This window comes from Camelus bactrianus, chromosome 26 (assembly GCF_048773025.1).
Source record: "Camelus bactrianus isolate YW-2024 breed Bactrian camel chromosome 26, ASM4877302v1, whole genome shotgun sequence".
Lineage (NCBI taxonomy): Eukaryota > Metazoa > Chordata > Mammalia > Artiodactyla > Camelidae > Camelus > Camelus bactrianus.
The window spans coordinates 8253829-8277164 of NC_133564.1; the positions used below are offsets into that span (position 1 = coordinate 8253829).

The 23336-nt window shown below is 41.7% G+C and overlaps 1 protein-coding gene across 1 annotated transcript in view; it reads right to left on the reverse strand.

Annotated features, from left to right (window-relative positions):
* The window catches only part of CSMD1 (CUB and Sushi multiple domains 1), a 1327842-nt gene that overhangs the window by 126517 nt on the left and 1177989 nt on the right, over positions 1-23336 (reverse strand). Inside the window, exons 27-33 of the mRNA XM_074353379.1 lie at positions 23093-23284; positions 17821-17959; positions 14862-15049; positions 9092-9286; positions 5935-6051; positions 3310-3423; positions 1669-1764 (exon numbers count right to left, since the gene is read on the reverse strand). Coding sequence (XP_074209480.1) covers positions 1669-1764; positions 3310-3423; positions 5935-6051; positions 9092-9286; positions 14862-15049; positions 17821-17959; positions 23093-23284 — 1041 coding nt within the window. The remainder of the gene's footprint in view (positions 1-1668; positions 1765-3309; positions 3424-5934; positions 6052-9091; positions 9287-14861; positions 15050-17820; positions 17960-23092; positions 23285-23336) is intronic.

Consider the following 23336-nt stretch of genomic DNA (forward strand, 5'->3'; position numbering starts at 1 on the left):
CAAGGAAAATATATTCCTTCTGTAAATGACTTGCTTTTCTGTCTACTTTTCTGTATTTTATAACTTCTAATGATAATATGTTGCTGGAAAACAAGAAACATAATTTTAAACACCATGACTTCTGAAGATAATCCTTGCAAACAGGACGGATGTAGGGTCATTCGCCTCAGGCATTTTATCTGATAATCTGATCAAGTTTCCAACCTTTACCAAAAATTAAATGAAGTCCCTGGTCAAGGCAGGCAAAGCCAGGGGCTTGAATTTTTCTAGGTCAAAAAACAACTTAAACCAAGCAGTCCAGTTTCTTTATATGTTACACCACTTACTTTGGTTTGTGAATCTGCTTCTGCAAAGTAGTACAGAATTTACTTAAGGAAAATCAGGAGTGGGTCAGAGGTGAGTCGTCTAAACTGGATGTTCTCCAATAAAGTCCATTTAAAAAAATACTGGTTTAATTTTTTATATTGTCACAAAAGGCTTAATGAGAACAAAGCAACTGATTTTCAAGTAAGAGCATTGTCATCCAGGCAGCTGCTCCTCAAGCTGGGTCAGAGGCAGTTCCCCTCCCGTCACCTGTCAAATGCCACTCTCCCTCCCCCATCACTTCACGTCACCTTGTTGCTGAGCACGAAGGTTTCTCCAGTGAGATATTTTGAGAGCACACATTCTGTGGTGTGAGATTATCACAAATGATTATTATAAATGACATGGCAGAGTGTTGTTCTCTATACTTTTATGAAAAGCACGATGCTGTCAAGCGTGTTTTCTGGAGGTCTTCAGCAAAGGAAAGAGCCCACTGCTGGGAAGGGATTCTCCTCCACAGCTGAAGACCCTGCTCAGGAGCCAGCTGAGTCTCCTGCCTCCAGAAAAACTGAGGCCCAGAGAGGCCGAGTACCCTCCTCACACCTGAGCGCTCAGTGAGTTCAGCTCTGAAGGCGATAATCTCTCTCCGTTCCCAAGCTGTGCAGTCGTCACAGGTTAGAGTCAGAGGCTGGCTCTGCGCATCTCAAAGTGGATGGGAAGTTCATAGGGCATTTTTTTTCAAATTCATGTAATGGATATGCAAAATAAAGGTGAACTAGAAGTGGGAAAGAAATCTTCATTTTTCAGAAGCTTTGAGAGCACTCTCGAGCATTCTGAATAATCTCCGAATTCAAAAATAAATATAAAGAAATGAATGCCTAAAGTTATTAGAACACAAACAAGCCAATAGGTATGTCGCATGCTAGGAGCATGGGTGGTGTTTTGAGTTTAGTTTGGTTTTGTCACATTCCCTTTTCCACTAGTTTTCACAGCAAGATTTGGCATTGTACAATGTGTCTTCAGTGTACTTCATTAAGACAGTTACTAAAATCTACTACAAAGTAATTTACTTAATTAGGTGAGATATTATAATACATTTGAAATCATTTTGCAAATTGTGAAGTGCTACAACCAGTTTCCTTTTCATGCCAGATAAATGAAGTGTTACTGTATTTTTGTCCTAGAAATATCATATTTAATTGTCAAAAGAAGAAACTTTACTCTTTTATTAAATCATTCTGTTATAAATATATGGATACCCTCAATTTCTTAAATATTTAAAAAAATGGAACTCGGCTGTTTCCGGTGCTGCAAGCGGCGGTGTGGGGCGCGGGGATGGGGAAACGGGGATGGGGGCACCCGTACCTTGGTAGACGAAGTGAAAGCCCCGTGCAGGGGCCCCGCTCTTCGCGCTGAATCGCAGCAGAATCTGGTTGGATGTGGCCAAGGGCAACGTCTCGCCTGGAGGAGAAGCAGCCAGAGGTAAACGCAGGGCCCTCCCACACACAGCCTGGACGGACAGTGCTTTGGAAAATAATCGTGAACTTGGAATTGCACTTTTAATTCTTGAACGCTTGTAAAACTTCGCTTTGGGGCTTAGAACCCAAACACAGTGTTTCTATAAAGATTGTAACACTCTGCTCTTGCCTTCGTATTCCATTAGAACATTTGTTTTCGTCATGATCTCCTCTGTTTCTTCTGAAAGAAGCACTGAAAATCGGTGAATCGGCGGATAACGTGGGGAACACAGGAACCGGGTGAGTCACTGACTTGCCACCAACTTCACTTGATAGCTACTTGCTAGGGTTTTGTCTAGAAGTAGGACAATCTCTGAATCCAAAGCTGATTCAGAAAATGAAGAATTCAGGATAAGAAATCTTGTGAAATGTATTTTTCATCTTTTTTTTTTTGAAGTATACTCAGGTAAACAGACTCACAAACATCGTAAACAACCTCATGGCAACTGGGGGAAAAGGGATGAAAGGGATAAATTTGGGAGTTTGAGATTTGCGAATTTTTTTTCTCTTTAAAAGTGGGGGCACAATTCAGGAATGGGCTCTCTTGAGTACGCTGAGGAGCGTGTGAATGGCTTTGACTTAGCCTGTAAGTATCACTATTTTAAACATGTATTTTTTGATGTATTGCCAGACCTGACAGACTGGACACTGGTAGAAAATAACGACACGGATCTTAAGACCTGTGATTAATAACAGTGAGAAAATGGAAAAAGCCAGATCCCAGCCTTGCTTGGTCAAAGGATGTGATGCACACAGATGGCTTCCTGTTGCCTTGGTAACTGATGGCAATGCAGCCATGGCACAAACGAGGCTGTGGTAACCACGAGGGGCAGAGTTAAATACACTGCGTGCAATTCATTAATCCACCTGAGCACGAGTCAGCGCTGGACGTGATGAGACCGTGTGGGTTTACATTTTTTGACAGGGGAAGACCCTTACATGTGATTTTAAATGAACGTATGGGATAAAAATTAAGTTGTGAAATAACAGCCCATGTTTAATGAAGTCCCACAGACGTTCACACGCATATACATGGGCACACGTGGACACGTGTTATGTGCACACACGTGTGCGCCTTTACACGTGTGTGGATGTGATGCACCTCTACAGGTTTGTACTTAAAGATTTGGAATAATTTAGACCAAAAGGTTAAACGTGTTGATCTTCAGGAAGATGACAACACACAGCCTGGGAAATAAAATAACAAGGAAGTTTATTAGCCCTTCTTTTCCTGGTATTTTTACTTCTTACTGAGATGAGTATTACGTTTTCTACAATCTTAGTAACTAAAATGATAAAGAGCAGCTGGTTTTATAAATAGGATAAAAATACATTTGAAATTTTTCATTGAAAATAAGATTTTACTAAACAAGCAAATTCAAAATGATTAAATTTCTCCTTCACAAGAGACAATAAAAATAGATGAGTTAAAAAGTAATTACCCTGGCTGTGTGAACAGAATTAAAGACAAGATTTATCGACTGTTTACCTGAATGAGATCCAGAGAGTGAGCTGAGGAGTCTGGCCTGAGGGTGAGTTCCGTCGAAGAGTTCCGCCAGGTCGTTCAGTGCTGTCTGGAAATAGGCAAACTGCCCGAACACCACTGCGGACAAAGGAGGGGCAGCACAAGACGCTTCTTTAAAAATAAAGAAACGAAGATGGTGACCATACTACGTACCTACTGATACGTCCAAACGGTCGTGATCCTAAGAATCCTGTAAAAAATGCTGTTATTAACTCACTTTCTTCTACTTTCTGGAAGGGTTCTGTTGCCTAAACAATTTCACTTTGCTTCCTGATATTTTGGAGCTTAACAAAAGGAATAAAATGACTGTGCCACGTGCAGCGGGGACACTAAATGGAGACTGGTCAGTGCAGGGAGGCTGCGGGCTGCCCCGTTTACTTCAGAGCAATGAGAGAGCTTTTTCAGTGCACAGTCAGCATTGTGACAGGACACCCGCTGGCTCTAAAGCTCGTCATTTAGCTGGGGGACTTAAGGCTCCTCACCTAGGACTGGGACAGCGCCAAATTCATATGAACTCACTGCAAGTTTTACACGATTCAGCAAAATACCATAGGAATTGCTTAATTGTCGCTCCACTCTACGATTTTATAAAACTTTTAGATTATGCAAATTTCAAGAACACATTTCCTCCCCGTAAAACAAAGCTATGTATTTTACCACTTCAAATTTAATCTTTTTGTGCCCAAATTGATAATATACAGGGCCTTTACAGTATTTAGAAAAACTGGTGATTCAGTTTCCATTTATAACCAATGAGCAACTCTTATTTAGATGTAAGATTTAAACTTAAAAAGAGTATTTTATTCACATTAGCACTTAACGGAATTGGTAAATTAACTGTTAACTAATCAATTCACTTCTCAGAAAAGGGTAAGGAAGAGGGAAAAAAGGAATCGATGAGACAGTGTAGGTTTTCATTAAGGACTCTTTGTAACTATTTTATTCCAGACATAACTTTTCTGCACAGATAGAATATGATAAATTTATTTCATTAAACCTTTCAGATTGGGAAATTGTTATCAGTATCTAGGACAGGAGAGTGACATTTATCTGCTGAAAAATCATCATCGTGTTGTAACAACTCCATAAAATTTTGTGATAACAAAGACAATAAACCACGGCTGCTATATCCTGCTGTGATAAATATATATTTTCAACTACCCATGAATAAAAATAAAAGGCATATTTATGGGAAAGTAATTAAAGGCATGTTGTTGAGAATCTAGGTAAGAACTTGTGTTAACTGAGGCTTACCAAGGGCCTTTAGAGACACTGGCCCCACCTAAGGACGGAGAGTCTAGGACCTACTCGAAGCTTTATTGTCCATTTTTATGACAAGATAAATGTGAAGCCTGGGCTCTCAGGTTTTAAATGAGAGTGACGCCCACTCCTTGTCCACAGAGTGCGTGGACCTACTCTTTGCTTTCTGGGAAGCACGTGCCCTGCCCTGGTTTCCAGGCTCACCCCAACCCTTCCCGAGTCACAGGTGCACACTCTTCACGGACGGTGGTGCCAGGAAGGCCTGCCTGGAACTCAGTCATCCTCGAGAAGCGGGGGAAGTGGCAGCTAAATGATTTGGCTTAAGAGACTAAGCACGTTGCCTCCCACGGCTCCCGAAGAGCCCCTGATCCAAAGCACTGAGGGCTGGAGTAAGTGCTCGGTGGGGTTTCCATCAGAGCCTAAGCAGCCTGCGAGTCACAGCATGACAGAAGCCCACAGCAGCCGTCTGCCTCCCATATGCAAGTTTCTTCAGCAGCAATTAACTTTCTTGTCATATAATTGTATTTTTTAAATGTTTTCCCTCAAGCAGACTCTAACATCAGAATTTTTATCTGTTTTATTTCTGTGAGTGGGCGACCGCTATTTTGAGTGTAGAGAAAAAACCTTGACTGTGTTGGGCTTTAAGTTTCACTCTTGGGAAAAAGGAACTCTTCTATAAAAGTATAAAAGCTACTAGCTGGTCGACCTCAGGAAAGAACCCTGCACAGCAGCACTTCCCCGGCCCAGGGTGAGAGGGGAGACGCAGGAATCCCGTGTTGCATAAACCACAGGGAAGCCAACAGGGGACCTTCGGCAGCGAAGGCACTCCAGAAAACAGGCTCGGGCTGGAAGTAGAGCTTAGGAGGACGTCAGGGAGGCAGGTTCGGGACTCTGCCCGCTCTGCCTCTCCAGTCACTCAGAGCTGTGCTGCCTGACCCGGTGAGCTCCCTCCTAGTCAGCTGGCTAGCGTGTGTGCCAATCACCCACAGCTTGACGCGCGTCCCCCCGGCCCCCAAGAGACGCTGCAACCCTCCTCTACACACGGCAACCAGATGAGAACATGCTTTCTAACAAAAAGTCAGAACAAAGCCAACATTCTGATTATTCGGGATCAGAATCCGAGGAAATGTAAGCATTTTATATCACCTTGATAAAAGAGTTGTGGTGGATACTGAGTAAGATGGATTTGGAAAACCTGTTATTTTGATACGTCATCTTTTTCCATACTATTATGTTATATCAAGAGCTGGAATATCTGTTTATAAAATGATGAAAATATTAACACCGACAGAAATACGACAGTGAATTAAAATAAGGAGCAAGTCTTACCAAACTCCTTTGGCACCGTTATTGAGTAGAGGCACGTCTGACCAGCGGTGTAATTATGAGGGTAGTTGGGTGACAAGACCACCCCTTCTGAGCCGGTGTACTGGCCTCCACATGGGGCTGAAAGGGAAGTCGGCACAGAATTACGCGCTGTGTGCAGCTGAAAAGCTGACAGGTGAGCTAACCATGAAAGCTCTCAGCAGAGGAGCACGAAAACTCAGAAACTCGACAAAACATCGCAGTTGCAAACCGATTTTACATCAGCATCAGAAGTGAAGTTAGGAGAAAGCCTAAGTTTGACCAGGCGGGAATAACAGCGATTCACCCTGGGAGGGAGACCTCGTGCTGTGTTGACGCCCTCTCAGGCATGCCAGAGCAGAGATGGGAACAGCCGTCGTGATGACACGAACAGCTTCAATAAAGACCAGTTCTTAAGTGACTTCACAAGTCTCACCAGAATTTTCAGGGTGACATCAACCATCACATTAGCTTAAGAGATACAAAGGTTACTTCAATTGTCCATCGTCTTTAGATCTTTAGATTACCACAGGACTAAAAGGAAAAATAAAGTTTGCTTTTAGTTTGTGTTGTCTTTTCAGCATAGCTTCCGTTCAAGAGTGACATGTAGGTCACAAATGCAAGTGGGGTCTCATCCTGCAAGTCCCTTTGAAAGCTGGAGGAACCGGAAACCAGAGAGTGAGGGCAGGTGCACTGGTGAGGGGTTACCTGCACGGCTCAGTGTGTGTGTGTGTCTGTATTTTCCCTCCAATTATCTCATTACTCTCAGTGTTGCTCTCGCTGACAAAATAGAAAAATACTGTAGCCTAGATATTCAAAACACTCTTTTCAGCATTTGAAAACAGTTGATTAAATCTCAGTTTTGAATTATCCAATTTTTTGGATAAAATTGCAGATACTTCAATTCCTCATATTTGTACTTAAAAATGAGGTGCATGTCTGCTCACCTATTTAGAACATATTTAACCACTGAAGTGACACCTATGGCACCTTGGCCATGCCCTGTGTGGCCTGACCGCACGCCTTCCTATACTGGATACACCTTCTCAGAAGTCAGAATTATTTTCAGTATTTGAGAACGTTTATATTTCCTTAGCTTAATTCTTCTGGATGTGACAGTTGTCAACCATTAAAACAGACAGAAATCGGAGATAACATGTTTAATCTTCTGAATGTTAATGAGCACATCGTTAATCTAATTGATGGACAGAAAATTCTCGGGATTAATAAAGCTCTTCGGAATGTCAGTGCTGGCGTCAAAGCATCTCACTGACAATCTGGCAGACTTTCCAAGCCCAGCTTTACAATGGCCGGAAAACTGAAGTTGTGTTTTAAAAGTCAAAGGAAGACAGCCTGGAAACCTGACAGCTTTTATCTGTTTATGATCAACTAGTAGAGATTTTACCTAAGCTAAGGTCAGCCTTCATACTGACATCTTAACTTAGAATAACTTTATCACTCTGAGACACTTGTGTTGACTATTTTTTTTTACAATTTTAAACAGGAAAAAAAAAATTCACTTTCAGATGGTGGAAATTTCTGTAAATTCAAAGCTCAAGGTTTCCAGTGAAATGCTGGGAGACTCACCCTTCCAGTTTAGATACATCACTTAATTTCTTTTTAATAAACCATATAATTAAACCAGGCTATTTCAGAACTATATATTTTTCTTAAACACTTAAAGTTCAAATTTTTAAAAATAAGTATAAATGAAGAATGGAAATTTACTTTCTTTTAGACATATAAAATTCAAGAAGATCATTTTCAAATATCCCTTTTCTATTAAACAAACATTCATCTCTTTCAAATTTTAAACAACAAGCATAAATGAGAAGTAGACATAAATCTTCACAGGGCTAACATTTTGATGCCCAAATGATCAGATGGAAACCTTATCAAACAGAAATCTTATGTCTTCTGACATACTTGTTCAAGTGTAACTACAAAGACTTATTTTGTTCAAGGATAGGACAAAAGAGCATCACTTTGTAATAATAGAAAACAGTTAAAAAAAAAAAAGAAAAGAGGATAAAATGACAGAAAACTGACGTGGCACTTTAGGTCCTCTGCTGCCTGGATAGGCTGTCTGCGCCTACGTGTTCTCCCCCAGATTTACAGACGAGCACCCAAGCTGTGGAACACACCTCACACACCATGAAACATTTGTAAAATTAAGAAAAAATATGTAGAAAGTTTTCATTTAATTCTTAGTGATTATTCTGTCCATGTCACTGTGTTAATCTGAGAAACAGGCATGGTCTTTCTCATGTTAGAAATTCTCTTATGTCAATGTGATAATAGAAGAAAAATAAATATGCTTTTACTCTTCAGTAATTAATGTATTAAACAGATCATTTCCTAAACGAATAAAGACTTGCAACAGTGTTCACTGCAGATGGCAACAAGACACTAACTCATCCATTTAGCTAATTGGAATAGATGTCTCATATGTAAAGGCAAAAAAAAAAAAAAATCAAATTTGAATGTGAACCAAAAACAACACATGCAAACAAAAGCCACTCAGACCCATGAGAGGGGCTCCAGGCTGTTTCAACTTCTGTTCTAACTCTATACAAAAGCTCGATGAGCAAAGACTGTAGGCAACAAGAAGGGAAGTTGTACCATGCACTGAGCACAAACTAGCCCCCAGCACACCGCATAATACATGACCTACCAAGATGTTTAAAATATAGCAAAAGGCCTTGGTTTAACTTGTGATCTGAGTGATTCACAGACACTGATTTATCCACAAAAACGCTACGCTTCATGAGACACCCAAAATTAACTATGGGAGAGGACCTTTCTGTTCAATGATTTGGAATTTTTAGTTTTATTAAATTTAAGTAAATAGCTTAAGGAGCAATCAGTGTTTTATGTTTTATGTATTCTGATGACTGCTTAAAAGAAACAGAGCTTCACTTTATAAGTTTCAGACATGGAAAAAAATCTCTAATTTAAAATTTGATTATTTATCTATTGCTTAAATGTGACCTCAGTTTTTATATTTAGTCTGTGGCTAAAGAATGTATTATCATCCCCCCATAAGTCCAAAGTGAGTTTGAATTTAATACAAGTTTAATTTTCCCAGTGATACTTAGGGAAAGTCATCACTGAAGGAAACGCTGGTCCCGCACGAACGTACCGCTGCAGGAGGGCAAGAGCCGGTTCCAGGCGGGTTTTCCATCCGCTCCGATCACGCACGTGATGGAGGACGGGTCCACGATCTTGTAGCCAGAGTCACACTGGTAAGTGACCGTTGAGCCAAGTTTGAAGTCCGCCCCGATTCTTGTCCCATTCATTATATTTCCAGGGTCAAAACAGGCTTCCCGTGGTTTCTCTGCAGGAGAAATGAATGTAAACTCCGTGAGGGCAGGGGTTTTGCTTTTTGTTGGTGGTGGTGGTGGTTTATTTTTTCAGTCCCTAAAACATTGCCGAGCATACCAAACATGCTCGAAAATATTTACTGATTAATGGCCAAGCTGTTAATTAATATTCAATTTAATAATTAAATATCATAGAAAAATAGAAAAAACTCCTTCAAATAAAATTACATTTCTTCTTTTTCAAACCACAGATTCACGACAGCATCGCTAACGAGCTTGACTTCCTGCCTTCCATACTTAATTCACTTGTAACAGGAAAGCACATGCATTTTAGGAAGAGATGAAGGAATCTGGCTTCTCAAAAGGAGATTGGTTTAATTCACGTAAGTTAAGAGTGCTTTCCTACCCTGGTAAGATTGGGCAGGTAATCGGGGAAAGAAGGTTCAATTTTCTACTGAGTCAGTGAACACCAGACTTGGCAGGAAAAGCACACTTCCTGAGCTGAGGGTCCAGCACTGCGTCTGGGACACAAGCACCAGACAGTCCAGCTCTGACTGCAGTGACCGCTCCAGTGAACCCAGGCTGTGTTCCCTTTGGGGCACCAAGCTGGCGACCTTCGTGCCTCACTCCAGTCCCACCACACCCCTGCAAGGTAAGGTTGCTCTGCAGCTCCGTTTCACATTTTGAGAATCTGAAGCTCCAGGAAAGTTAAGTAACTTTCACAAAAACACTCTGCAGAGGCCTGTCTGATGGCGGAGCCACTAAAGAAGGCATTCACTACAAACCCACCTTCTCTCAAATATAAATGCAAAGCTGTTTCTTTCTCTCACAGTCCTGTACTATGTAGTTAATTCCACTTATGCTTTCATGGCCTTAATTGTAAATGTCTTACTTCAGCAGACCTTCCAAATATTTCTAAATTATAAATCAGCATATATACACACACACACACATCTCCTTTTGTTGTGTGCAATTCCATCATCTGAACTGCCTTCTGTTTGTGCTTGTTGACATTCTTCAGACCATCAACAAAGTCCCTCGTGACGTCAGAAGCTCCTGGAACTGAACATCACAGCTCTTCAGGTGGTCAATATAGATGTTATACTGAAATGTTTTCCTTCTTTTTTTTTTTTTTTGGCTTGAAGTTAAGAGAATGCTATTTGCCATGAATGTGTGTGTGTGTGTGTGTGTGTGTGTGTGTGTGTGTGTGTGTTAATGGGGTTATTAACATAGACTCAAGATAACTTGAGTGGATAAAACAAATATGTTTTAGCTCTTTCCATGTGGCTTGCCAGTCTTTCCCCCAGTGTTAATCATACACAAAAAAGACTTCTGGAAAGTTACACGCAGAAAGCTGAATTTCTCCTTTGGGTTGTGAGCAATGTGGATTATGTTCCCTTTAAAACAGTCTCCCTGCTGCCTGCCTGGGTGCTGCCCAGGAGCAAATGCACGCAATGGTGCTGGGAGGCCGACTTTGCCAGGAGGACGGAACGGGCTGTGACAACAACCCCCTGCGCCCTCTTCGGGGTGGGTAATACTCAGTGGAAGAGGCAAAAGCACTGTATGAAGTTGTGCAGGAAGGAAAGAGGCCCACTGAACTGTACTTCTTCAGGATTTCTCACTGCATTTTTAACAACTTATGAATCAACATCAGCCAAACAGCGACCTCGTTGGCAGTTCTGTTGACCTAATCTACCACAGTGAGCTCTTAGAATGTTTACACACTTTGCTTAAAGTATAACATAAATATATAAATATTACAACATATAATTATATATAAATACATAATATATATAATAAATGTTATAATATATAAATATAGTTATATGTAATATATAATGTGTATCATATCTACTATATTATCATATACACCATGTATATGATAATATAGTAGTAATGTAAAGTATTAATTATCACACACCATCACACACCATTTATTATTGTATATCATATTATATATCACATGTATTACATGCCATATGTAATATGCTAATCACCACATGTATCATACATCATATGTTATCATATATATAAAGTGTGGAAATGTCTCCACGGGTCCCCTGGTTTTGCTATGGTTAGTCTCACAGCAAGAGTTGTGTACTGTGTGGATCAACACTCTCTAGTCATTTTATTGAGAACCGATTTGGATATTTCAAGGAGTAGGTGGCATTTTGATCATTCTTTGTAGCTGCTTTAGACCTCATCTAGAACACACATCATTTATTTTAAGCAAATAAGGAACAAATAAAACCATGGGCACTAGGACAGGTGTCCCATTGGCTGTCGTTTACACCATCACCCAGCAGAGTGCACCAGCATCTACAGACACAGCGCTGGTCCCGGGCAGACGTCACCCAGCAGAGTGCACGGGCACCTACAGACACAGCGCTGGTCCCGGGCAGACGTCACCCAGCAGAGTGCACGGGCACCTACAGACACAGCGCTGGTCCAGGGCAGACGTCACCCAGCAGAGTGCACGGGCACCTACAGACACAGCGCTGGTCCAGGGCAGACGTCACCCAGCAGAGTGCACGGGCACCTACAGACACAGCACTGGTCCAGGGCAGACGTCACCCAGCGGAGTGCACGGGCACCTACAGACACAGCGCTGGTCCAGGGCAGACGTCACCCAGCAGAGTGCACGGGCACCTACGGACACAGCGCTGGTCAAGGGCGATGTTTTTCTCCTATAAAGTGATGGAGGGAAAACTACATGCCTGTTGCCTGGTCAGCCCTTCTGATCACATTTCGTCGTAAATCTCCTTTGGTTCAGTTCACCCCTTGTTTAAATGCCTCTTGGGATGTTCTGCTCTGTGCTGCTAACTGAGATCCCTGATGGCCAGTTTTTTCCTCATTTCTCCAAATGAACTGCATCTAATCTTTTGGTTCCATTTACTCAGTTGTCAGCTCAGGATGTTTGGTGATAAATCTTGGTACTTTTTTTTTTGCTTACAATTTGTCACATTTTCTAACGAGATGACTTCATTACATGGCGTGCTCTGCTGTGGTTCCCGTCTGTTCTGCTTAAGGACTCCTTCAGGAACTGCTGCTCTGGGTCCATGTGGGTTGACTCTGCCGGGTCCTGAGGTCACTTGGCAGGATGGCCCTGCAGCTCCTTCTTGTCACCGTGTCCAGGAGTCGGGTCTGCTCCCCACTCTCCTGGCCGTACAGGACCTTGCTCTTACAGGATGCTGTGTCATTCCTGTGTCTCTCCTTGTCTTCTGATGATTCTATTTTCTCAGACTCCACTGGAGAACGTCTAATGCATGCGAGCTGTGGTGCTCATTTAGGGGCTCTCCTGGTCCCCAGGGACCCAGATGGAAGAGGCAGCTCTGTCGTCCAATACAGGGAGGCACACTGCCCCGCAATGACTCACTCACGCGCTGACTCTCTTCCCTAGGATGCCCTGGGGACGCTAGGTGATGCCGAACGTACAGTCTTTTCTTTCACTGAAGTATAATTGATTTACAATATTATATTTATTTCAGGCGTACAGCACAGCACTTCAGCATCTTTGCAGATTATTCTCCACTGTAAGTTATTACAAGGTAATGGTTATAATTCCCTGTACTATGCAGTATATCCTTGTTGCTTATCTAGTTTATTCATAGCAGTTTGTATCGTTAATCCTGTGCCCCTGGTTTGTCACCCCCCACATCCCTCTCCTTTTCGGTAACAAGTTTGTTGTCTGTATCTGTGTCTGTTCCTGTTTTGCACATACATTCCTTTGTATTAGGTTTTAGATTCCACCTGTAAGCGATAGCATACAGCACCTGTCTTTCTCCGTCTGACTTGTTTAACTAAGCATAAAATCTCTAGGCCCACCCGTGTTTCTGCAAACGGCGTTACTTCATTATTTTTTGTGGCTGAGTAATATTCCACCAAATCTTCTTCATCCAGTCATCTGTCAGTGGACATTTAGGTTGCTTCCATATCTTGGCTACTGTAAACAGTGCTGCTATGAACATTGGGGCTCACGTATCTTTTTGAATTAGAATTTTCATCTTTTCTGGATACATGCCCAGGAGTGGGATTGCTGGGTCAGATGGTAATTCTAATTTTTGTTTTTTGAGGAACCTCCATACTGTTTTCCCACAGTGGCTGCACCAATTTACATTCTCGCCAACAGTGCACGAGGGTTTCCTTCTTTCCACAGCTTCTCCAGCATTTGTCATTCGTAGGCTTTTTGATGATGGCCACTGGGACAGGCGTGAGGTGACCTCTCACCGTGGTTTTGATTTGCATTCTGCTAACAATTAGCCATGTTGAGCATTGTCTCAGGCGCCTTTAGACTCCTGCATATCTTTTTTTGGAAAAATGTCTATTCAGGTCTTCTGTCCATTTCTTTGTTGAGTTGTCTACTTTTTTGTTATTGAGTTGTATGAGCTGTTTATATACTTTAGACATTAACCCAGTGTCGATCTCATCATTTGCAAATACTTTCTCCCGTTCCTGTATGGTCTTATGTTTAGATGAAATGTGTTGTCTTTCACTCATTACAGAATGGACGTTGTCATGGTGACATGCACTTCAGTGAGTTCTTGTTAATGCAGAAATTGTCCGATGATACGGCAAAAATTAAAAGTCCTGCTGTTAATTATTCGTGAACATTAACGGAGCCCATCCAAAAAGCACAGCAACACCTCTGATTGCCGAACTGTTCATGTTTCTTTATTGAACATTGTAATAAAAGTCGGTAAGTTTGTAGATTTTGGTGTTTAGGGGAAGTAGGTTAATTTTCTACCTAAAATCCTCTCAAGAAGCACGAGTCCCTTAAAGAGTTAATAGAGATGAAAAATTTATTTTATTTTATAATTCTAGTAACTAAGAACTCAAAAGTTTAAATAAATATACATATTTGCACTATTTTTATAAACCATGCACTACTGTGAATTAATATTTTAAGTCCTTTTCTCTGATTCTTTGTAATATGCCCGTGTATTTTCCTAGGTCATATGAGAAATAGATTTGAAAAATAGATTTATTTTCATGGACCCAATAGCAAAATGCTTAGGTTAGGATGGTTTTTGTTTATGAGTTTGTTTGTTTTCTCTGGATGTTGGTGACGGGGGGTGGTGGATCCTGAAGGAAGTGGGAGACGCCCATTCGGTGACCAGAGAAGAAAGCTCTGCCGTGGTCAGTATCCCCCACCAAATCATGCCACGAGCGGTCAGGACGGGAAAAGGTAACAGGTGTTTTACACGTTGGAAAATACTGAGATAAAACTAAGCTATCTGATTACTTCAATTTAGTCATCCTGAAGAAATAAATTCAGAAATTGAAACATATGTTCAAATAATTCTTAAATCCTCAAATTGCTCATTGCACAAATCGTGATTTATTTTTAAATGGCCATGAATTTGGAGGAAAAAAAAATCTTCCTCACCCACCTTCTTTTCTTTCAGCTAAGGTAGAAATGCATGTCAGAAATTTCTCCTCCACTGGAGACATCAGACCCTCTTCCCCAGACAGATGAGAGGCGTCAGCATTTTATGCGTTAAACAGGTAGACAAGGCTTTATAAATAAATGCTTACAATTAAAGCAATTCTGATACAGATGACCTTCGACAATTAAGCCGATCACCGTACCTTTAAATTCAATGGCGAACCCCGACAAGCCCACAGAGGCATCGCTTCGAAACGCCAGGAAAAGACTGTTTCCACTGCTCTCAATCCTTTCGGGGGCTTGAGAGCCCTGGAAGCTCCCAATCAGGGGGCTGTTGGAGTCCTCTCCTTCATAGATGTGCAGGAAATCGTAGCTGGGCTCCATGCTGAAACTGGGGGGAAGGAAAGAGCATGAATTAGGTTACGTGCCTAATACATGTTTCTCTTGCCTCCCAGACCGTGAAGTCCCTGAGAGGACACAGTGATCTGATCTGCTTTTGTATGACAAATTTTTAAAATTAGGACAATCCAAAAGTTAAATACAATGATAATCAAAATGGGAGTAAATACAACAGATAACAATGATAATAAATAGTATTTTACAAAATGACCATCACCTTCAATACAGTGTAACTTTGAAGACACCTGGACGAAACTGAGTCCTTATAACACGGACACAGCACCTTCTCCCTCGGCCCGTGATGCTTCTAATGATAAGCAGTTTGAAAGAGCAGGGTTTAGAAGGGATGAATTCCTACAGATATTTTATTTTTGTGTGAATATTTTTAGTTTTAATAATATGTACCCTTGGCGCTACTGACTATTCTTAAAGTTAAAAATATTTTTGTTTGTTTTTACTTTTAAAATTGCAGCTGCCCCTACCTGCTGAGATAATTTGGCCAATACTGACAGTCTGTACAACGGTGCGAGGTGGGGAGTCAACCGTCTGACATTATTTCACCACCACCAGACACTCCCATGGTCTCCTCTCCCCCCTTCCCTCCCGCTTTCCCATTTCCCACTCTCCCCATTTCTCCCTCCCCCATGTTAATATCCTAATAATTCCCAAAATCTAACAATTAAAGCCCAAAGCTCCAAGTGGGAAGCAGCTTGAAATGTCTGCCATTTACGAGAAGGACGATGATGGCCTGGGAACTTTGAAAACATACCCGACTCTCAAGCAAAAGACTGAGCTTGGTTCAGACGTCTAAGACCCCAGTGGGATCAGAATAAACAAAGACGCCAGACAGAGGCGACCCTGTCATCCATCCTGCCTGGCCTCCGCCACCTCGCGTCTCTAAATGAGGGCCTCCGGGGTCTTCAACACGGACCCAGACCCCACAGCGTCCACTCTCTTTCCTTTCCGTTGGCAGCACAGTGGGACACGGGTATGGAGAGCGTCAGGAGCATATGTTAAAACATTCCTTCCCAAAGGTCCACAAGCACCAGGGTGAGTCCTGCAGCTCATATGAGCTCCAGGTCATGAAATTCTTTGCCCTCCTTGTTAGTAACGCCAGGCTTCCATCCTCCCCGCTACATCCAGAAAGGCACCCCTGCCTGGAGTCACACTATGTAAACAGTGCATCTTGGGCAGCCCACGTCAACACCAGCCTCTCTGCCTGGGTGGCTGAGTGTCCTTGTCCCCATCCAGGACGTCTGGCTTTCCCCTCCATCTACTACGACTGAGGAGCTAAGGTCTCAGGAGAACTCCCACCTGAGGACACACAGGTTCTCCACATCTTAGAAGACGTCACAGGTGTGTGATTTTTCTGTGACACCAGCTCAGCTAAGGATTCCAGATGCTGAGAGTAGGAAGAAAACTTGGAGATTTTCTAGGTCAGCCTTCTTCCAGGGAGGTGCACAAAATCAACTGAAAAAACTTCATGTACAAAAACTGCCTTATATATTAGCAGATGAATTGCACTTTGGGAACCTTGATCATGAGTCACAGTGACACAGGAGAAGATGGGAAGGTGGGAAACTCCCACAGATAAGGCCCTGTGTTCCCTGAAAGGCTTTTAATCGTTAATTTGCTTTTAACCTCCTGGCAGTAAAGGCGTCGCCTGGTTTTAAGGAGGGCGCTGCGAGAATGGAGCATCCACAAAAATCATAAAGACATCCAAAAATATGACCAGGTCCTGGGCGACAGCTGAGCAGCAGAACAAAGTGTTCATCATTTGGTAAATTTACAGCAGCTTGAGCAAATTCAGGGAACGATGGCCTATCAAACTACTTAAAATTCAGAATCACAGGGGTTTAAAATTATACTGACTCCGATCTCATCAGGAGAGAGTGAAAGAAGATAATCACAACCAGTCCTGGAATGTTGACGTAAACGACTCAAGAAAAGGGAACTTGTTCAATCAGCAGAGAAATGAGGATAGTCAGACCACTTTGCCTTGGGAGCTAAGTGGGCAAAGGACCGTGTGTGGGACCACCTGTCTTCCAACATATCACTTCATTTAGTTCAAAAATCAAAATACGAATTTGGAAACGTTCTTGGGATTTGGAAAAAATGCAATTACTGTATACCAGATACTAATGATACGATAGTTTGATTGAATTTATACTTATAATAAAATCATTATATTACGATTTGAACTTTTATCAACTAGTTTAGCAGAAAGAAGTTAGCATTTTTTTTAAAGGAATAATGTCTATTAACTCAGACTTTATAGCCACCAGATTTTGGGAACCTTCTGTCTTCAGAGTTTTGTCAAGTCACAACTATCTTAGTGACCACAGCATGGTCTCTGGGAGCAACAGTCAAGATGCACCGTGGAGATGAATTAGGTCTCACGCGCTCAGAGGAATATGAGACACTGGTGAGAAATCATACTATGTACGCTGTATCACTTTTTCATTACTTTTCTTGTGTATTCTGTAAATTAAGCCCTCTCATGTGGAACACACTGTGTGCAAGACAGTATTTAAAGGTCACTCCTGCCACACCATGTGCATCCTAACACATGTAGAAGACTGAGAAATAATACAACGTATTTCCATTTGTGTCATCTTGCCACCTGATGCACTGTCTATTGGGCACAAGACCTCGGGCTTCGCTAGGTGTAAAATTGGAGACTCATGAAGGGAGAAATGAGGCAATTTTTAGGTATGACATTTCAGATCCTGCTAAAAGGAGGTATTCCACAAGAGCTGGTACCTTTTGAATATCAAGGCGATGACGAAGTCTGGGTTCACTTTTATTCTCCAGTCACACTCTTTCCCAGGAGGATATGGCTGCGGGTAGTTGGGTGACAGGATGACGCCGGCGGGGCCGGTCAGGTTCCCTCCACAAGCCGCTGTCACGGTCACCGACAGGAGGGGAGAGGAGAGAAGGGTGCCGGTCAGGGTGCGACTAGACAGCACGGAGAGCAGCAGAGACTGCGTCGGGCTAGCCGACAGCTATGCGGATGCGGTTCTGAGACCCAGGAGGTCTGTGCTTTCTCATGGGCTCCTTAACTCCATTATAAGTTTTGTATAATGTCCCATCCCTTCTTAGTGAGGGTTTTCCAGCTGCTGGCCGATGAAATCTACTTCCTGTAATTTTAAACTTCACCCAATTAAACTGAACAGATGACCTGAATCCCCCATACTTCTGTAATCACACTATATGTATACCAAGAAAAAACTTGGATAGGAAAAAAAAACCCACGAGCATCATTTTATGGCTGTGTCCATTCTTTGGTCTTTTCTTTACAAAGTCATCGCTTACTTATCCTAGAAAGTTTGTTTCGAGTGGTGTAACGCTCTCCCATCTCGTGTTCACTCTTGTGTCTCCCGTGCCTGGCACAGTTTTGATCATAATAAACATGAAGGAAATATTTTTTGAATAAATGAACACATGCTACTTCATCTATTTCTCACAGTCCTAGATATACATAGGGCTTGGGGTGTTTCCCCCCCATTTCAAACTGACAAAAGTAACATGTGAAGTTCAAGTGTATCTGGAGAGGTATGACCAATAGGAGACCGAGCTGGAACATTAATCCCTAAAAATATTATTCCATCACACTGTTTGGTATGTTATCACCAGGAATAAGCATTTTAGGTGATAATAGTATGTTCAGTCTGTTTCTGCGGTCATCAGTTTTTAATTACACGTGTATACATTTTCACTAGTAAGGCAGCAATCATGTAGTTCATTGCAGTTAATATGCAAGACATTCTGGAACCTGCAAATGTTTAGGACAGCGTCATTTATCAGAAAAATTTTCTGTGAAAGCTTCCATCCTGCGGAAGGTATTAAAGCACTGTGAAATTCACACAAACACTAATTTTGGATACATACATTAAAAGCTAGGGCTAAGGTTCTTCATGTCCAATACCATGGTGTGTCACCAAGTGTTTCTTAAAAAAAAATCACCCTAATTAAATTGCACTATTCACTCTAAACTGCGTGCCTCATTTCACTGCATTAATCATACACGTATTTAGGGGGGAAAGTACGCAGAGAAGGAAACGACCTAACTGCTGACGTTTCCCACCCACACAAAGACTATTTTTTGCAAATAAGATGAAGGTACCTGCTTCACAATTTTCTGAGATTTACGTGTCATTTCTAAGAATGTTAAATTTTAAATACTCATTTAACATTCTTAAAAACTTGACTTTCCATAAGAAAGAAATATAACAAATCCCAAGACTTTCTATTCTAACCTCAGTCTCAGCAAAGACAAACTCTGAATAACATCACAGGAAATACTTATAGTAAGTTCTTCCAGGTATACTCTCAAGAGTCACGATATAACTTTCTCAAAAATGAATCAACCACACTTCCCCGAGGATGCAGTTTCACTTTACAGCCTGTGTGGAAACCACAGTGTAAGCAGCTCCCCCAGGACGTGGCCTCTCCCAGAACCGAGGCGGTGCTGGCAGCCGGGAGCAGGAGAGGGGAGGACGAACGGAGGAGGTGGTGCTGAGCTGCGGAAAGTGGTGCCCAAGAACCCCAGGTGGTGCTGCTCCCCCCAGGTGTTAAAAGAGGAAAATCGACAGATTCGGGGCACTGGATACCAGGAGCTGCCAGCGGGAAGAATTCAGGGATGAGGCTCAAATACCAATTTAAAAGGAACAAAGGGAAGGTGGTGTCTTAGTCACACTGGTCCCAGGAGGCCTCTTCAAATGAGGTCACTTAAAGCCTTCAGGTGGAATTAAGTGGGACCGTCCTGCTGTTTGCTCTCCCTTTTGCTGGGGATTCATTTTAGCTTCACAGGCTTTAATTAGAAAGCTTGCAAAATATTTTGAAGAGGATTAGAATTTAGTACGAAATGCGATTCAGACCCTCTAAGGAATTCCCCAGAGGAATAAACACAGAGATAAAATCCACAAACTCGTATCAATCCACAGCCCTTATTCGAAGCCCGTAGGGTCCCCCTCCTTACAGATACAGTAGCACCTTCATCCACGAAGGTTTGAAGCATCTCTTCCACTGGACACATCAATACTTCCACACCAAAACATTTCAGTGTTCACACCATCAAATGGGATCAATGGCCTCAAAAGAGTTACCCTGGAGACCAGGGCGGGATGTTGCCATCAGATGAGTTTCTGCAAACCTGGGATGCACTTTTGCTTCTCAGACCTCTTTAGAATTTGAATTTGGACAAAAGGTACTGTGGGCTGTATGAAAAAACTGGAACTGTGGAGATATTCAAGGGACACTTCACTCAGAATCACAAAGTAGTGAGTGTTCTCTGGTCCAGAGAATCAGTCTCCTAAGACTCAGCTGAAAATCCCAGAGAGGTGACTCCACCACCAGAGTCCTTTGGGAACTGAGAGATGTGGGGGATCCCAGCAAAACACAAAAAGATTAGCAGCAAATGACGAGCTGGTGAAACATGAGTAACGTACAAACAGGCAAGAGATTAAGAGATTTTATATAAAGGGAGAGAGAAAGAACAGCAAATAGGAGGAAAAACACAACCAAGAACAAAACGGAAAGGAGTCAGCCAGACAGGAAAGAGCAAACTCAAGTGGCCAGCAAAGAACACGAAATTAAAACCAGCTCAACCTCAAAATTGATTTAAAATGCCAGTTAAGACATCAAGAAATCTTAAAGCAAAAAAACAAAAACACCCATCAAGGAATCTTCACTTTCTGCCCCTATTAAATTATGAGATCAAGAACTATCATATGTAGTTTTTTTCTGAGTCACGGCTGATGGTGATATAAGCTGGTGCAACCTTCCTGAAGAAGTTTTGAAAGATGCTCTGAAAACTCTAGAAATACATAAGGTTTAGAAATAGGTCACTCATAAGTAATCGTGGATCTGTCTTGCAACAAGTGTTCATTTCAGCAATCTTCGTAGCAGAGAGAAGGCTGGGACACCTGACTATAATCAGAAGGGATCAGAGGAACCAATATTGGTTGGATGCAAACAGAGAGACATCATGCAGGCATAAAAGTTAATTAGTAAAAAACACATAATAACACAAAAAGATACTCATCGTGTACTGGGAGGTAAAAAGTGTAATTTACAAGATAATCTTGCAGGATGCTCTCATTTTAAAAACAGATTATGTATACACAACAACATTATGACGCTCACTTATGCATGTTAACGTTAACAGTAGTTGTCTTCAGGTAAAAGATGACAGGGTTTTTTTTTTTTTTCTTCTTTTTTTAAACTCTAGCTTATAAAACTTCTGCAAAAATATATTATGGTTCATAAGAAAAAAGCAAAAAAATTAAAAAGTGTCTCGTATCAGAACAGAATTTAAATGATTGCTAAGACATGATCGTGCCCTAAGGGGCAGGTATCTCACAGAGGCACAATCCCATTTCTGGGGGGAAAAGTGTTTGCAATGTGATGAAGGGATGACGTTCATTTAGTCCCAAATATAAATTTTCCTTTTTGTGTCCTGTAACGCCTATGTGTGTGGGTGGCTCTTGTGGCTTGTGTAACTGATACTCAGTTGGCTGCAAGCGAGTTTAGCATATCCCTGGAGCTGATATTCAAGACAGATGCAGTATCACCTATTTTCTTTGCTGAGAACTGGTTTCTCCAGCCACTGATCAAAATTAGGCAGCGAAGAAGGGAACAACAACAACAGAAGACTACAGGTTATTTGGGAAGGTGGTCCGATTTTACAATGAAGCGTTCAAGCTAATATCAACTGAGAAATTACCTTCAAGAGATTAAGTGGCAGTTGTATCGCTTTTTAATGTACTCCTCCACGAGCTTAAATTCATGCACACTGGGGGGGAAGTGCCTTTCCTAATTTAAAAACAGGCCATCGGTTTAAAGTTACGGTTGCATTTATAGGTAATTACTCCACTTTAAAAAAGGAACACGCAGAAAGCTGGTGCGTCTCCTGATGAGGCAGGTTAGAACGAGGAGCGTGACCATGACCATGCTCACAGAAGCCATGAAATGGAAACGCAGACAGGACACGGGGCTCGCGCAGCTCTCTGACCCGGCTGAACGTGCAACCAGCCCCGGCCGCACCTGTGACAAGGGGAGAGATGCCATGAGGGCGCCACGGACCGAGAGGCCCTCCAGTGCCACGCCTGTGACAATGACAGTCACTCTAACTCAGACTCCCTCCAGGTCACCCTATGCAAAATGTGCATCAAATATGTGCATGTCATTTCACTATCACTTCCTCTCCCTGCAGATTAATTCAATTTTATACTTTTCCAACCGATTATAAGGAAGTACAAATTACACTGTGACAGGTCATTAAAATAATAAAGTTAGGAAAGTTTCTGTTAAAAATTAAAGTGGAATGCCATAAATTGGTATTTATGGTAAAATATTTAACTGAATGAAGGGAAAATCTACATGTAATTACTATTTTATATAAGAATGTCTTGCCTTAAAACCACATTTGTGATAGAGTATCTCGGAAATTGGTTATTCAAACTTAAGTCTGCAACACCGACTGTTCTCCTTCTAATAAATTCAGACTATAAAATTCTGGTGAAGTTTAGAAAGAAGCCTCTCTTTTTAATCTTTATACTTATGACATAAGCAGTGTAATTTCTAGTTTTCAGGACTCTATTAAAAATGTATTGATATTATAGAAAAATCATCTAAAAAGAGGACGTACTTTTTATTGAGTAGGTTTTGCTTAAGGGCACATTTCTATGTTAAAACTGAGAACAACAATGGTCGGTTTATAAAATTTCAGCTACCCAGAATTTAAAATTACCGTAATTTGATGGACCCATATTTTTATAAGATTTGTTAAGGATGGGAAATGTTAGATAAATGTCAATTACTGTACATTAAATAAACTACTTCCTTTATTTCACCTAATAAAATAAAGCTTAAAAGTTTATGATAAAATGTCAATATAACCTCAGGGAACCAGAGGGCATGTGAGAAACTCTTGAGAAATGTTTCTGAAGAAATCAAACATTCACAGAGCAATTTTAATGAGGACATGCATTCCTCCCTGAACACAGAATTTCTATTTTCCGTGGTGGAATACCTATGCACGTAGGAGGGTCTGGCTGCCAGAAGAACCGGCTGTTCAGCTGCACACAGGTGATCTTTGCTTGTCCTTGGAGCTGGTACCCGGGGTCACACTGGAAGGTGACCGTATCCCCAGGCTCTCTGCTGTCCCCATAGCGGGTGCCGTTCTGAGGTACACCTGGATCGTTGCAGGTGGATGCGATGGACGCTAGAAAAAGGGGACAATGTCTCGTCAAATGGCTGCAGACACGGTCTCTGCA